Source organism: Gobius niger (assembly GCF_951799975.1).
Source record: "Gobius niger genome assembly, chromosome: 22".
Classification (NCBI taxonomy): Eukaryota; Metazoa; Chordata; class Actinopteri; order Gobiiformes; family Gobiidae; genus Gobius; species Gobius niger.
In genome coordinates, this window is record NC_136873.1 from 9,330,155 (window position 1) to 9,347,145 (window position 16,991).

General features: G+C 35.8%; 1 protein-coding gene across 1 annotated transcript; it reads left to right on the forward strand.

Annotated features, from left to right (window-relative positions):
- Positions 1–28: 28 nt before the first annotated feature.
- prpf4 (pre-mRNA splicing tri-snRNP complex factor PRPF4) lies at positions 29–16,045 on the forward strand (the record flags this gene model as incomplete). Its single annotated transcript, XM_079581007.1, has 15 exons — positions 29–87; positions 1,573–1,742; positions 1,881–2,067; positions 3,687–3,774; positions 3,907–3,986; positions 5,022–5,115; positions 8,826–8,920; positions 8,992–9,050; positions 10,765–10,879; positions 12,354–12,443; positions 12,716–12,838; positions 12,909–13,016; positions 14,174–14,292; positions 14,405–14,511; positions 15,959–16,045. The coding sequence occupies exons 2-15, from the start codon at positions 1,583–1,585 to the stop codon at positions 16,043–16,045; spliced, it is 1,512 nt and encodes a 503-aa protein (XP_079437133.1). The 5' UTR covers positions 29–87; positions 1,573–1,582.
- Positions 16,046–16,991: the final 946 nt, after the last annotated feature.

Consider the following 16,991-nt stretch of genomic DNA (forward strand, 5'->3'; position numbering starts at 1 on the left):
GGTAGTGACGTCTGTAGTTTTACTTCCGGGTGCGCGGCGTGAACGAAGCGGCGCCGTTTTGTTTCTGCGGATTTTAAGCCTTTTCTGGTGAGATTTATCCACTTTTTATTCACTTTACAGCCAGAGCGTCAGTGAAATAACCCCCAGTCTTTCTGTGCGTTGTTTCTGTTACGTTTGTTTACGTTATTCCGCCATTTTGAACGTTTTCCTCGCGTTCTCGGCTGAAGTCGTGCTAAACTTTGCTCATTTTCTGCTTGAAACGCGTTTTAAAGCGTTATTTTTCAGCTTTGAGACGATTATAGATGACGTAATAGCGTAATAATGTACGTTTGTGTTTCATTTACAAACAACGCGAGAATAAAGATCAGGTTAGATCGGTTTTGTAGGTCTTGGCTTTCAAATGAGGCGTCCTATTAACAGCATTACACTTTCACAAGTCGTAGCTAAAAAAAAAATGTATGAATTAAAAAAATAGCATTAATATCAGTCACTGCGGCCATGATTTCTCTGTACAAGACAAAAAAAAAGACAAAAATGTGACGAGAAATGAAAAAAATTGGATAAAAAATGGACGAAAAAATGTGACAAAAAAGTGAGAAAACATTGACAAAAAGGGACGAAAAATTGATGAAAAAATGACAAAAATTTGATAAAAATTTGACAAAAAAAAAAAAAAAAAAAAAAAAAAAGACAAAAATGTGACAAAAAATGCCAAAAATTTGATTTAAAAAATGACGAAAAATGACAAAAATTGTTACAAAAAAGTGAGAAAACATTGACAAAATGGGGCGGAAAAATTGATGAAAAAATGACAAATGTGATAAAAATGTGACAAAAATGTGACAAAAAACGACAAAAATTCGATGAAAAAATTGATGAAAAAATGACAAAAAAATACAAAAATGTGACAAAAAAGTGACGAAAATTTGATGAAAAAGTGGCAAAAATGTGATAAAAAAATGTGATAAAAAATGTACGAAAAAATGACAAAAGAGTGAGAAAATATTGACAAAAAAGTGACGAAAAATTGATGAAAAAGAGGCAAAAATGTGACAAAAAAATAACAAAAAATGACAAAAATGTGACAAAAAAGATACAAAAAAGATTTGAAAACCCAACAAAAACATGATGGGAAAAAAAAGTGGTGACATGAGGAAAAAGATCCTCTCGGTTCAGGCGGGAGTTAAGAGGTTAAGCTGCCCAAGACGTTAGCATGCTACCGGTTAGCAACTGCCAACCCGGCTTCAACGCGATGAACACATGTGCGGCTCACATCTGTGAACACTGAGGAAATCCTACAGTAACAGCTCTGACCTCTGACCTCTGTCACGTGTATCCAAGGCTTGATGTTTGGAGTGTGGCTCAGTGGTCAAAGCTGTTGAAGCTAAATGCTAACTGGTAGCTTGCTAATGTCTTGAGCAGCTTAAACACTGACTCACTGGTTTCTCTCTGGGGCTGTGTTTTTACTGTTTTCTTCTTGAGCAATGATTACGAGTACATAAAAATGCCACTCAAAATGGCCGCCATAACAACAAAAGTCACATGATTGAAAAGCCACACTGTATGTCTCAGGAGGAGCATCATGTCGGACGAGGAGGACGGGCCGCTGGTGAAGAAGGCGCGGGTTTTCTATGGAAGCCTGGAGGAGAAGGAGCGGGAGCGGCTGGGGGCGGAGTCCAAGGCGGGGGCGGAGTCTGGCGTCCAGGCCGGGATCCAGGCGGGGCACATCAACATCTCCTCAGGTCAGTCCCGTCATCCTCTGGAGCCGCCATGTTTGTTTCCCGTCCCCCCTCTCTGACTCCTCCCCCCTCTCTGACGCCTCCCCCCTCTCTGACTCCTCCCCCCTCTCTGACTCCTCCCCCCTCTGCCCCGGGCCGCAGGGGAGACGCTGGAGATCGAGGAGCGGGTGTCCGAGCGGCAGCAGGAGGTGCTGCTGGAGTTCGAGAGGAGGAGACGAGCCCGACAGATCACCGTCTCCACCGACGACACCGAGGTCAAGGCCGGACTGCGGGCGCTCGGAGAGCCCATCACGCTGTTCGGAGAGGGCCCCGCGGACCGCCGAGAGAGGTACACATACTTATACTACAGATACTACTACTTATACTCCAGATACTACTACTACTACTGCTACTACTGCTGCTACTACTACTCTGCTACTACTACTGCTACTGCGGGCGCTCGGAGAACCCATCACGCTGTTCGGAGAGGGCCCCGCGGACCGACGAGAGAGGTACACATACTTATACTACTACTTATACTCCAGATACTACTACTGCTACTGCTACTACTGCTGCTACTACTACTCTACTACTACTACTACTACTGCGGGCGCTAGGAGAACCCATCACGCTGTTCGGAGAGGGCCCCGCGGACCGCCGAGAGAGGTACTACTACTACTACTACTACTTATACTACTGCTACTACTACTACTGCTACTACTACTCTACTACTACTACTACTACTGCTACTACTACTACTGCTACTACTACTACTACTACTACTACTGCTACTACTACTGCGGGCGCTCGGAGAACCCATCACGCTGTTCGGAGAGGGCCCCGCGGACCGCCGAGAGAGGTACTACTACTACTACTGCTACTACTGCTACTGCTACTACTGCTACTACTACTACTGCTACTACTACTACTACTACTACTTATACTGCTGATACTACTACTGCTACTACTACTACTACTACTACTACTACTACTACTACTACTACTACTACTACTACTACTGCTACTGCTACTGCTACTCTACTACTACTACTACTACTGCGGGCGTTAGGAGAACCCATCACGCTGTTCGGAGAGGGCCCCGCGGACCGCCAAGAGAGGTACTACTTATACTACAGATACTACTGCTACTACTTATACTCCAGATACTACTACTGCTACTGCTACTGCTACTACTACTCTACTACTACTACTACTGCGGGCGTTAGGAGAACCCATCACGCTGTTCGGAGAGGGCCCCGCGGACCGCCAAGAGAGGTACTACTACTACTACTTATACTACAGATACTACTACTACTACTACTACTACTACTACTACTTATACTACTACTACTTATACTCCAGATACTACTACTACTGCTACTACTGCTGCTACTACTACTCTACTACTACTACTGCGGGCGCTAGGAGAGCCCATCACGCTGTTCGGAGAGGGCCCCGCGGACCGCCGAGAGAGGTACTACTACTTATACTACTGCTACTTATACTACTGCTACTACTACTACTTATACTCCAGATACTACTAATACTACTACTACTACTGGGCGTTAGGAGAACCCATCACTCTGTTCGGAGAGGTACTACTACTTATACTACAGATACTGCTGATACTATCACCTCTTAACCCCCACCTGAGCCGAGCAGATTTTCTCCCATTTGGCTTTACCCAAATCTAAAAGCTTCTCCCATAGACATATTCCTCCTAACAGTTCAACCTCATTAGTAGTACTGCAATAGCGTCTGTAGTACTGTAATACTTGATGTACTTGTGTATTTGTCCAGGCTGAGGAGCGTCTGTAGTACTGTAATACTTGATGTACTTGTGTATTTGTCCAGGCTGAGGAGCGTCTGTAGTACTGTAATACTTGATGTACTTGTATTTGTCCAGGCTGAGGAGCGTCTGTAGTACTGTAGTACTGTAGTACTTGATGTACTTGTGTATTTGTCCAGGCTGAGGAGCGTCCTGTCCGTGGTGGGACCAGACGCGTTGAAGAAATCACGGAAAGACGAGGAACGAGCGAGAAGGTCCCACGAAGAGGTGAGTCCTTCAGCTGATGATACTGCAGATCGACCGATACATCGGGCCGATATATCAAGCCGATATTTGGGGATTTTGCAGTATTTAATATTGTTTTTAGTCGAGGCTGACTCTGTCTGTTTGTGTTTTCAGTGCAGTCAGACGTGGTATCACGAAGGCCCCGCCTCCCTGCAGGACGCTCGTCTGTGGTTGGCTCATTACTCCCTGCCCAGGTACCGCCCACCTCTCCAGCTGCACTCTCTGATTGGCTGTGTGCTGGTGCTGCTCTCTGATTGGCTGTGTGCCGGCGCTGCTCTCTGATTGGCCGTGTGCCGGCGCTGCTCTCTGATTGGCCGTGTGCCGGAGCTGCTCTCTGATTGGCTGTGTGCCGGAGCTGCTCTCTGATTGGCCGTGTGCCGGCGCTGCTCTCTGATTGGCTGTGTGCCGGAGCTGCTCTCTGATTGGCTGTGTGCCGGAGCTGCTCTCTGATTGGCCGTGTGCCGGCGCTGCTCTCTGATTGGCTGTGTGCCGGCGCTGCTCTCTGATTGGCTGTGTGCCGGAGCTGCTCTCTGATTGGCTGTGTGCCGGAGCTGCTCTCTGATTGGCTGTGTGCCGGAGCTGCTCTCTGATTGGCTGTGTGCCGGCGCTGCTCTCTGATTGGCCGTGTGCCGGAGCTGCTCTCTGATTGGCTGTGTGCCGGCGCTGCTCTCTGATTGGCTGTGTGCCGGCGCTGCTCTCTGATTGGCTGTGTGCCGGAGCTGCTCTCTGATTGGCCGTGTGCCGGCGCTGCTCTCTGATTGGCCGTGTGCCGGCGCTGCTCTCTGATTGGCTGTGTGCCGGCGCTGCTCTCTGATTGGCTGTGTCCCGGCACTGCTCTCTGATTGGCTGTGTGCCGGAGCTGCTCTCTGATTGGCTGTGTGCCGGCGCTGCTCTCTGATTGGCTGTGTGCCGGCGCTGCTCTCTGATTGGCTGTGTGCCGGCGCTGCTCTCTGATTGGCTGTGTCCCGGCACTGCTCTCTGATTGGCCGTGTGCCGGCGCTGCTCTCTGATTGGCTGTGTGCCGGCGCTGCTCTCTGATTGGCTGTGTGCCGGAGCTGCTCTCTGATTGGCTGTGTGCCGGCGCTGCTCTCTGATTGGCTGTGTGCCGGCGCTGCTCTCTGATTGGCTGTGTGCCGGCGCTGCTCTCTGATTGGCTGTGTGCCGGTGCTGCTCTCTGATTGGCTGTGTGCCGGCGCTGCTCTCTGATTGGCCGGTTGTTGTTGTTTCAGGGCGATGAGGCGTCTGGAAAACGCTCGCCTTCAGAGGGACGTGACCGACGCCACGAAGGCCATGAAGCAACAGGAGCTGCACAAAGGGCTGCGGGTGAGAATAACATGATAATAACATGATAATAACATGATAATAACATGATAATAACATAATAACATGATAATAACATGATAATAACATAATAACATGATAATAACATGATAATAACATGATAATAACATCATAATAACATGATAACATGATAATAACATGATAATAACATAATAACATGATAATAACATAATAACATGATAATAACATAATAACATGATAATAACATGATAATAACATGATAACATGATAATAACATGATAACATGATAATAACATGATAATAACATGATAATAACATGATAACATGATAATAGCATGATAATAACATGATAATAACATGATAACATGATAATAACATGATAACATGATAATAACATGATAATAACATGATAATAACATGATAATAACATGATAATAACATGATAATAACATGATAATAACATGATAACATGATAATAACATGATAACATGATAATAACATGATAATAACATGATAATAACATGATAATAACATGATAATAACATGATAATAACATGATAATAACATGATAATAACATGATAACATGATAATAACATGATAATAACATGATAATAACATGATAATAACATGATAATAACATGATAATAACATGATAATATGATAATAACATGATAATAACATAATAACATGATAATATGATAATATGATAATAACATGATAATAACATGATAATATGATAATAACATGATAATATGATAATAACATGATAATAACATGATAATATGATAATAACATGATAATATGATAATAACATGATAATAACATGATAATATGATAATAACATGATAATAACATGATAATAACATGATAATAACATGATAATAACATAATAACATGATAATAACATGATAATATGATAATAATATGATAATAACATGATAATAACATGATAATAACATGATAATAACATAATAACATGATAATAACATGATAACATGATAATAACATGATAATATGATAATAATATGATAATAACATGATAATAACATGATAATAACATGATAATATGATAATAACATGATAATAACATGATAATAACATGATAATATGATAATAACATGATAATAACATGATAATATGATAATAACATGATAATAACATGATAATATGATAATAACATGATAATATGATAATAACATGATAATAACATGATAATAACATAATAACATGATAATAACATGATAATATGATAATAATATGATAATAACATGATAATAACATGATAATAACATGATAATATGATAATAACATGATAATAACATGATAATAACATAATAACATGATAATAACATAATAACATGATAATAACATAATAACATGATAATAACATGATAATAACATGATAACATGATAATAACATGATAACATGATAATAACATGATAATAACATGATAATAACATGATAACATGATAATAGCATGATAATAACATGATAATAACATGATAACATGATAATAACATGATAACATGATAATAACATGATAATAACATGATAATAACATGATAATAACATGATAATAACATGATAATAACATGATAATAACATGATAACATGATAATAACATGATAACATGATAATAACATGATAATAACATGATAATAACATGATAATAACATGATAATAACATGATAATAACATGATAATAACATGATAATAACATGATAACATGATAATAACATGATAATAACATGATAATAACATGATAATAACATGATAATAACATGATAATAACATGATAATATGATAATAACATGATAATAACATAATAACATGATAATATGATAATATGATAATAACATGATAATAACATGATAATATGATAATAACATGATAATATGATAATAACATGATAATAACATGATAATATGATAATAACATGATAATATGATAATAACATGATAATAACATGATAATATGATAATAACATGATAATAACATGATAATAACATGATAATAACATGATAATAACATAATAACATGATAATAACATGATAATATGATAATAATATGATAATAACATGATAATAACATGATAATAACATGATAATAACATAATAACATGATAATAACATGATAACATGATAATAACATGATAATATGATAATAATATGATAATAACATGATAATAACATGATAATAACATGATAATATGATAATAACATGATAATAACATGATAATAACATGATAATATGATAATAACATGATAATAACATGATAATATGATAATAACATGATAATAACATGATAATATGATAATAACATGATAATATGATAATAACATGATAATAACATGATAATAACATAATAACATGATAATAACATGATAATATGATAATAATATGATAATAACATGATAATAACATGATAATAACATGATAATATGATAATAACATGATAATAACATGATAATAACATAATAACATGATAATAACATGATAATATGATAATAATATGATAATAACATGATAATAACATGATAATAACATGATAACATGATAATAGCATGATAATAACATGATAATAACATGATAACATGATAATAACATGATAACATGATAATAACATGATAATAACATGATAATAACATGATAATAACATGATAATAACATGATAATAACATGATAACATGATAATAACATGATAACATGATAATAACATGATAATAACATGATAATAACATGATAATAACATGATAATAACATGATAATAACATGATAATAACATGATAACATGATAATAACATGATAATAACATGATAATAACATGATAATAACATGATAATAACATGATAATAACATGATAATATGATAATAACATGATAATAACATAATAACATGATAATATGATAATATGATAATAACATGATAATAACATGATAATATGATAATAACATGATAATATGATAATAACATGATAATAACATGATAATATGATAATAACATGATAATATGATAATAACATGATAATAACATGATAATATGATAATAACATGATAATAACATGATAATAACATGATAATAACATGATAATAACATAATAACATGATAATAACATGATAATATGATAATAATATGATAATAACATGATAATAACATGATAATAACATGATAATAACATAATAACATGATAATAACATGATAACATGATAATAACATGATAATATGATAATAATATGATAATAACATGATAATAACATGATAATAACATGATAATATGATAATAACATGATAATAACATGATAATAACATGATAATATGATAATAACATGATAATAACATGATAATATGATAATAACATGATAATAACATGATAATATGATAATAACATGATAATATGATAATAACATGATAATAACATGATAATAACATAATAACATGATAATAACATGATAATATGATAATAATATGATAATAACATGATAATAACATGATAATAACATGATAATATGATAATAACATGATAATAACATGATAATAACATAATAACATGATAATAACATGATAATATGATAATAATATGATAATAACATGATAATAACATGATAATAACATGATAATATGATAATAACATGATAATAACATGATAATAACATGATAATATGATAATAACACCATAATAACATGATAATGGAAGTAGAACCTAAACATTTTTCCCTGACGTTTGTGCAGAACCTGAATAACTTCTGCAGTCAGATCGGAGACGACCGTCCAATCAGCTGCTGCCACTTTAGCCCCGCCTCCGACGTCCTGGCCACGGCGTCCTGGTGAGCGCGTCGTCACGGCAACGCGGTTATTCCCGCCCCCGAGGTCATTATTAACTCTGTGCTGTGTTCAGGTCCGGGCTGTGCAAACTGTGGTCAGTGCCGGACTGTAGCCTCATCCGGACTCTCAGAGGTAACTACAATACTACTATACTACTATAACTACAATACTACTATACTACACAGACTGTAGCCTGATCCGGACTCTCAGAGGTAACTACAATACTACTATACTACTATAACTACAATACTACTATAACTACAATACTACTATAACTACACAGACTGTAGCCTCATCCGGACTCTCAGAGGTAACTACTATACTACAATACTACTATAACTACAATACTACTATACTACACAGACTGTAGCCTCATCCGGACTCTCAGAGGTAATTACAATACTACTATACTACTATAACTACAATACTACTATAACTACAATACTACTATAACTACACAGACTGTAGCCTGATCCGGACTCTCAGAGGTAATTACAATACTACTATACTACTATACTACAATACTACTATACTACAATACTACTATACTACTATACTACTATACTACAATACTACTATACTACAATACTACTATACTACAATACTACTATACTACAATACTACTATACTACAATACTACTATACTACAATACTACTATACTACTATACTACAATACTACAACTCTACAATACTACAACACTACTATACTACTATACTACTATACTACTATACTACACAGACTGTAGCCTCATCCGGACTCTCAGAGGTAATTACAATACTACAGCACTACAATACTACTATAACTACTATACTACAATACTACTATAACTACAATACTACTATAACTACTATAACTACAATACTACTATAACTACTATAACTACAATACTACTATAACTACTATAACTACAATACTACTATAACTACTATAACTACAATACTACTATAACTACAATACTACTATAACTACTATAACTACAATACTACTATAACTACTATAACTACAATACTACTATAACTACAATACTACTATAACTACTATAACTACAATACTACTATAACTACTATAACTACAATACTACTATAACTACTATACTACAATACTACTATAACTACTATAACTACTATACTACAATACTACTATAACTACAATACTACTATAACTACTATAACTACAATACTACTATAACTACTATAACTACAATACTACTATAACTACTATACTACAATACTACTATAACTACAATACTACTATAACTACTATAACTACAATACTACTATAACTACTATACTACAATACTACTATAACTACAATACTACTATAACTACTATAACTACAATACTACTATAACTACAATACTACTATAACTACTATAACTACAATACTACTATAACTACTATAACTACAATACTACTATAACTACAATACTACTATAACTACTATAACTACAATACTACTATAACTACTATAACTACAATACTACTATAACTACTATAACTACAATACTACTATAACTACTATAACTACAATACTACTATAACTACTATAACTACAATACTACTATAACTACTATAACTACAATACTACTATAACTACTATAACTACAATACTACTATAACTACAATACTACTATAACTACTATAACTACAATACTACTATAACTACTATAACTACAATACTACTATAACTACTATAACTACAATACTACTATAACTACAATACTACTATAACTACTATAACTACAATACTACTATAACTACTATAACTACAATACTACTATAACTACTATAATTACAATACTACACAGACTGTAGCTCTACATTGTAAACCTTGTAATTGTTCAGGTCACAACACAAACGTCGGCGCCATCGTGTTCAGACCGAACGCCGTCGACTCGAGCGACGTCAGCCTGGCCTCGTGCGCCGCCGACGGCACCGTCAAACTGTGGAACATGGAGAGGTACGAGTACTACTACTACTGCAGTACTACTGCTATACTAGTACTAACAGAGCTCGCACTGTGGAACATGGAGAGGTACGAGTACTACTACTGCAGTACTGCAGTACTACTGTACTACTATACTAGTACTAACAGAGCTACGGTCAAACTGTGGAACATGGAGAGGTATAAATACTACTATAATACTATAATACTGCAATACTACTGCTATACTAGTACTAACAGAGCTCGCACTGTGGAACATGGAGAGGTACGAGTACTACTACTGCAGTACTGCAGTATTACTACTATACTAATACTAACAGAGCTACGGTCAAACTGTGGAACATGGAGAGGTACGAGTACTACTACTGCAGTACTGCAGTACTACTGCTATACTAGTACTAACAGAGCTCGCACTGTGGAACATGGAGAGGTACGAGTACTACTACTGCAATACTGCAATACTACTACTATACTAGTACTAACAGAGCTACGGTCAAACTGTGGAACATGGAGAGGTACGAGTACTACTACTGCAGTACTGCAGTATTACTGTACTACTATACTAGTACTAACACATGGAACATGGAGAGGTACGAGTACTACTACTGCAGTACTGCAGTATTACTGTACTACTGTACTAATACTAACAGAGCTCACACTGGAACATGGAGAGGTGAAATACTACTATAATACTTAGGGGTGTAGCGGTCGCTAACATTGTATTGTATTGGGTTCACGATGTTAGCGCATGTTAGCGCAGCTTTAGCTGATGTTAGAGTAGCTTTAGCCGATGTTAGCGCAGCTTTAGCCGATGTTAGCGCAGCTTTAGCCGATGTTAGAGTAGCTTTAGCCGATGTTAGCGCAGCTTTAGCCGATGTTAGCGCAGCTTTAGCTGATGTTAGCGCAGCTTTAGCTGATGTTAGCGCAGCTTTAGCCGATGTTAGCGCAGCTTTAGCCGATGTTAGCGCAGCTTTAGCCGAGGTTAGCACAGCTTTAGCTGATGTTAGCGCAGCTTTAGCTGATGTTAGCGCAGCTTTAGCTGATGTTAGAGTAGCTTTAGCTGATGTTAGAGTAGCTTTAGCCGAGGTTAGCACAGCTTTAGCTGATGTTAGCGCAGCTTTAGCTGATGTTAGAGTAGCTTTAGCTGATGTTAGAGTAGCTTTAGCTGATGTTAGCGCAGCTTTAGCTGATGTTAGCGCAGCTTTAGCCGATGTTAGCGCAGCTTTAGCTGATGTTAGAGCAGCTTTAGCCGATGTTAGCGCAGCTTTAGCCGATGTTAGCGCAGCTTTAGCTGATGTTAGCGCAGCTTTAGCCGATGTTAGCGCATGTGGAGCGGTGGCTTTACTTTAGAAAGAGCTCAGTTCCAGATGCCATGAATAATTGACACCACAAGGAGGCGCTCTCTCTCTGACAGTGTTGTATATCCCTCTGTGATCCCCCAGGGGGCGCTCTCCCTTTCTCTCTCTGACAGTATTGTGATGTGTTTCAGTGATGAGCCGGTGGCCGACATCGAGGGTCACACAGACAGAGTTCCCCGAGTCGCCTGGCACCCGTCAGGACGCTTCCTCGGGACCACGTGGTACAAATACTGCACATACAACTCATGCTCTTAATACTACACATACTATTAATACTACACATACTACACATACTATTAATACTACACTTACTGCAGATACTATCGGCCGATACTCAAAACCACAGTATCAGTGCTTCTCAAATGATTGGTCTGCTCTCTCATTGGCCCCTCCTCTCTGCTTGGCCCCTCCCCTCTCCTCTCTGCTTGGCCCCTCCTCTCTGCTCTCTGCTTGGCCCCTCCCCTCTCCTCTCTGATTGGTCCGTCTCCCGCAGCTACGATAACTCGTGGCGTCTGTGGGACCTGGAGGTTCGTGAGGAGATCCTCCACCAGGAAGGCCACAGCAAAGGCGTCCACGACATCCACTTCCACCCGGACGGCTCCCTGACGGCCACGGGGTACGTGTACGAGTATCTGCAGTAAAAGTACTGGCAGTAAAAGTACTCGCAGTAACAGTGTGTGTCACAGGGGGCTGGACGCGTTCGGGCGAGTGTGGGACCTGAGGACCGGCCGCTGCGTCATGTTCCTGGAAGGGCATCTGAAGGAGATCTACAGCGTCAACTTCTCTCCTAACGGGTGAGGAACGTCACGGAGAACGTCACGGAGAACATGACTAAGAACATGACTGAGAACATCACGGAGAACCTTACGGAGAACATGACAAAAATGTGACAAAAAAAGACAAAAATTTGATTAAAAAAATGACTATAAAATAACGAAAATGTGACTAAAAAATGACAAAAATGTGACTAAAAATAACAAAAATTTGATAAAAAATTGACAAAAATTTGATTAAAAAATTGACAAAAAAATTGAAAAAAATGACATAAATGTGACAAAAAAAACAAAAATGTGACAAAAAAAGACAAAAAATTGATTAAAAAAAATAACTATAAAATAACAAAAATGTGACAAAAAATTGACTAAAAAATGACAAAAATGTGACAAAAAAATGACTAAAAAATGACAAAAATGTGACTAAAAAATGACAAAAATGTGACTAAAAAATGACTAAAAAATGACTAAAAAATGACTAAAAAATAACAAAAAAATGACTAAAAAATAACAAAAATGTGACAAAAAATTGACTAAAAAATGACAAAAATGTGACTAAAAAATGACAAAAATGTGACTAAAAATGTGACTAAAAAATGACAAAAATGTGACTAAAAAATGACTAAAAAATGACTAAAAAATAACAAAAAAATAACAAAAAAATGACTAAAAAATAACAAAAATGTGACAAAAAATTGACTAAAAAATGACAAAAAATTGATAAAAAATTGAACAAAAAATGGAAAAAAATGACATAAATGTGACAAAAAAAACTAAAAAGTGACAAAAAAAGACACAAATTTGATAAAAAATTGGTTAAAAAAATGACAAAAAATGACTAAAAAATGACAAAAATGTGACAAAAAAAGACAAAAATTTGATAAAAAATGTGACAAAATTAACAAAAATGTGACAAAAAAATGACAAAATTTTGATTAAGAAAATGACTAAAAAATAACAAAAAATTGACAAAAAAATTGATAAAAAATTGTCTTAAAAAATGACAAATGTTACAAAAATTAGATAAAAATTAGACAAAAAAAGTGACAAAAATGTGACTGAGAACATGACCCAAACCCCACATGTGTCCCGTGTGGACCCTGTGGTACTGGTGGACCCTGTAGACCCTGTGGTTCTGGTGGACCCTGTGGTTCTGACTGAATGTCCTCCTGCTTTAGGCACCACTTGGCCACAGGAAGTGCCGATCACACCTGTAAAGTTTGGGAGCTGAGGAACCGGAGGTGCCTCTACACGATCCCGTCCCACCAGAACCTGCTGTCGGCCGTCAGGTTCCAACGTGAGCTCATCATCTCATATATTATTATATTATTATATTATATTATTATATTATTATATTATTATATTATATTATTATGTTATATTGTTATATTAACGTTAACGTGCTTTAGCCACGGACGGGCAGTTCCTGCTGACCGGCGCCTACGACAACACGGCCAAAGTGTGGACTCACCCCGGCTGGATGCCCCTGAAGACTCTGGCGGGACACGAGGGCAAGGTCAGAGGTCACTTACAAACATCTCACCTTTTAACCCCTTAACTCCCGCCTGAACCGAGCACAGTTTCTCCAGTTTGGCTTTACCCCAATCCAAAAGCTTCTGGGAAAAAGGTGAGAAAATAGCGACAAGACTGAGACGAAAACAAGGATGAAAATGTGACAAAAAAGTGATGAAAAATTGATGAAAAAGTGGCAAAAATGTCACAAGAAATTGACCAAAAAATTACAAAAATGTGACAAAAAATTGGATAAAAAATTGACGAAAAAATGTTACCAAAAAATTACAAAAACTTGAACAAAATGACAAAAATGATTAAAAAAAATTACCAAAAAATGGATAAAAATTTGACCAAAAAAATACAAAAATGTGACACAAATGAGTTGAAACCCCAACCAAATAATAATGGGAAAAAATGACGTGAGGAAAAAGATCCTCTCGGTTCAGGCGGGAGTTAAGAGGTTAAAGGGACTATAGGGAGTGGACCAAAAAACAATTCTGTTGGTCGTCAGAGAGACTTTTGTGCTGCGTGTGGTTAACCTCTTAACTCCCGCCTGAACCGAGAGCATTTACTCCAGGTCAGCTTTACCCAAATCCTGTAGGCCAGTGTAACGCCTCATTTGAAAGCTAAGATCTACAAAAGTCATGTAAATGGATCTTTTTCCTCACGTCATCAGATTTTATTCCATCTTTTTTGGGGGTTTTCAACTCATTTTTGTAACTTTTTTGTCAATTTTTTTGTCAAATTTGTGTCAATTTTTTGTCCATTTTTTGTGACATTTTTGCCACTTTTTCCATCAATTTTTTGACGATTTTTTTGTCAGTTTTTTCCCATTTTTTTTTGCTATTTTTTCATCTTTTTTTGTCAATTGTTTTGTCACTTTTTTGTCCATTTTTTGTCCATTTTTTATCATATTTTTGCCACTTTTTCATCATTTTTTTCATAATTTTTTGGTCATTTTTTCGTCAATTTTTCGTAAATTTTTGTGACATTTTTGCCACTTTTTCATCCATGTTTTGTCAATTTTTTTCCGTTTTTTGTCAATTTTTTTTATCATATTTATGCCACTTTTTCATCATTATGTCATCATTTTTGGTCAATTTTTTGCCACTTTTTTGCTATTTTTTCGTCATTTTTTTGTACATTTTTTTTACATTTTTGTGACATTTTTGCCACTTTTTCATCAATGTTTTCGTCTCAGTTTTGTTGCTATTTTCTCACCTTTCTTCCAGAAGCTTTTGGATTTGGGTAAAGCCAAACTGGCGAAAAAGTGCTCGGTTCAGGTGGGGGTTAAGGGGTTAAAACAAACTCTCGTCCATTCATTCTCCATGGTGAATATGGACGCAGTACACTTTTTGACCACCAGCGTCAAACTGGGGGCGCTGTTTCGCTCCTTTCACAAAGTTAAGGCTCCAGGTGTTTCTCTAAAGCTGAAGCTTGTTTTCCAGGTCATGGGTTTGGACATTTCTCCCGACGGGAAACTGATCGCGACCTGTTCCTACGACCGAACCTTCAAACTCTGGATGTCCGAGTGATTCACTGTTTTTATTTCACTTTGTCTTTGTTCAATAAAATCCTTTTTGTAAAACTCCTGTGCCGGATCTGTGGGTGACTTCAGAATAAAAGCTCAGAGTCTGGAGACAGTGGGTTTATTTTCAGAATAAGAGCATGATAACGTATTACAATAAGTGTCTTTTTTTGTCACATTTTTTTGACATTTTTTAATCATTTTTTGTCTTTTTTTTTAGCCATTTTTATTCTTTTTTGTCACATTTTTGTAAGTCATTTTTAGTCATTTTTTGTCTTTTTTTTGTCATTTTTTGTCACATTTTTTGTCTTTTTTAGTCATTTTTATCACATTTTTTTTCTTTTTTAGTCATTTTTTGTCATATTTTTTAGTCATTTTTTGTCTTTTTTTGTCATATTTTTTAGTCATTTTTTAATCACATTTTTTTTCTTTTTTAGTCATTTTTTGTCCTCTTTTTTTCTTTTTTTTTTAGTAATTTTTGTCACATTTTTTTTCATTTTTTAGTCATTTTTTTTGGTCATTTTTTTTAGTCATTTTTTGTCACATTTTTTGTCACATTTTTTGTCTTTTTTTTGGTCATTTCTTTTTTACCAAAAAAAAAATTAGCCTTAAAATGGTCACATTTTTTGTCATTTTTTTGTCATTTTTAGTAATTTTTTGTCACATTTTTTGTCACATTTTTTGTCATTTTTTGTCACATTTTTTGTCTTTTTTTTGTGTCATTTTTAGTCATTTTTGTCACATTTTTTGTCATTTTTTGTCACATTTTTTGTCTTTTTTTTTGTCATTTTCTCTGGATGATTCCCTGTTTTTATTTCACTTTGTTTTTGTTCAATAAAACCCTTTTTGTAAAACTCCTGTGCCGGATCTGTGGGTGACTTCAGAATAAAAGCTCAGAGTCTGGAGACAGTGGGTTTATTTTCAGAATAAGAGCATGATAACGTATTACAATA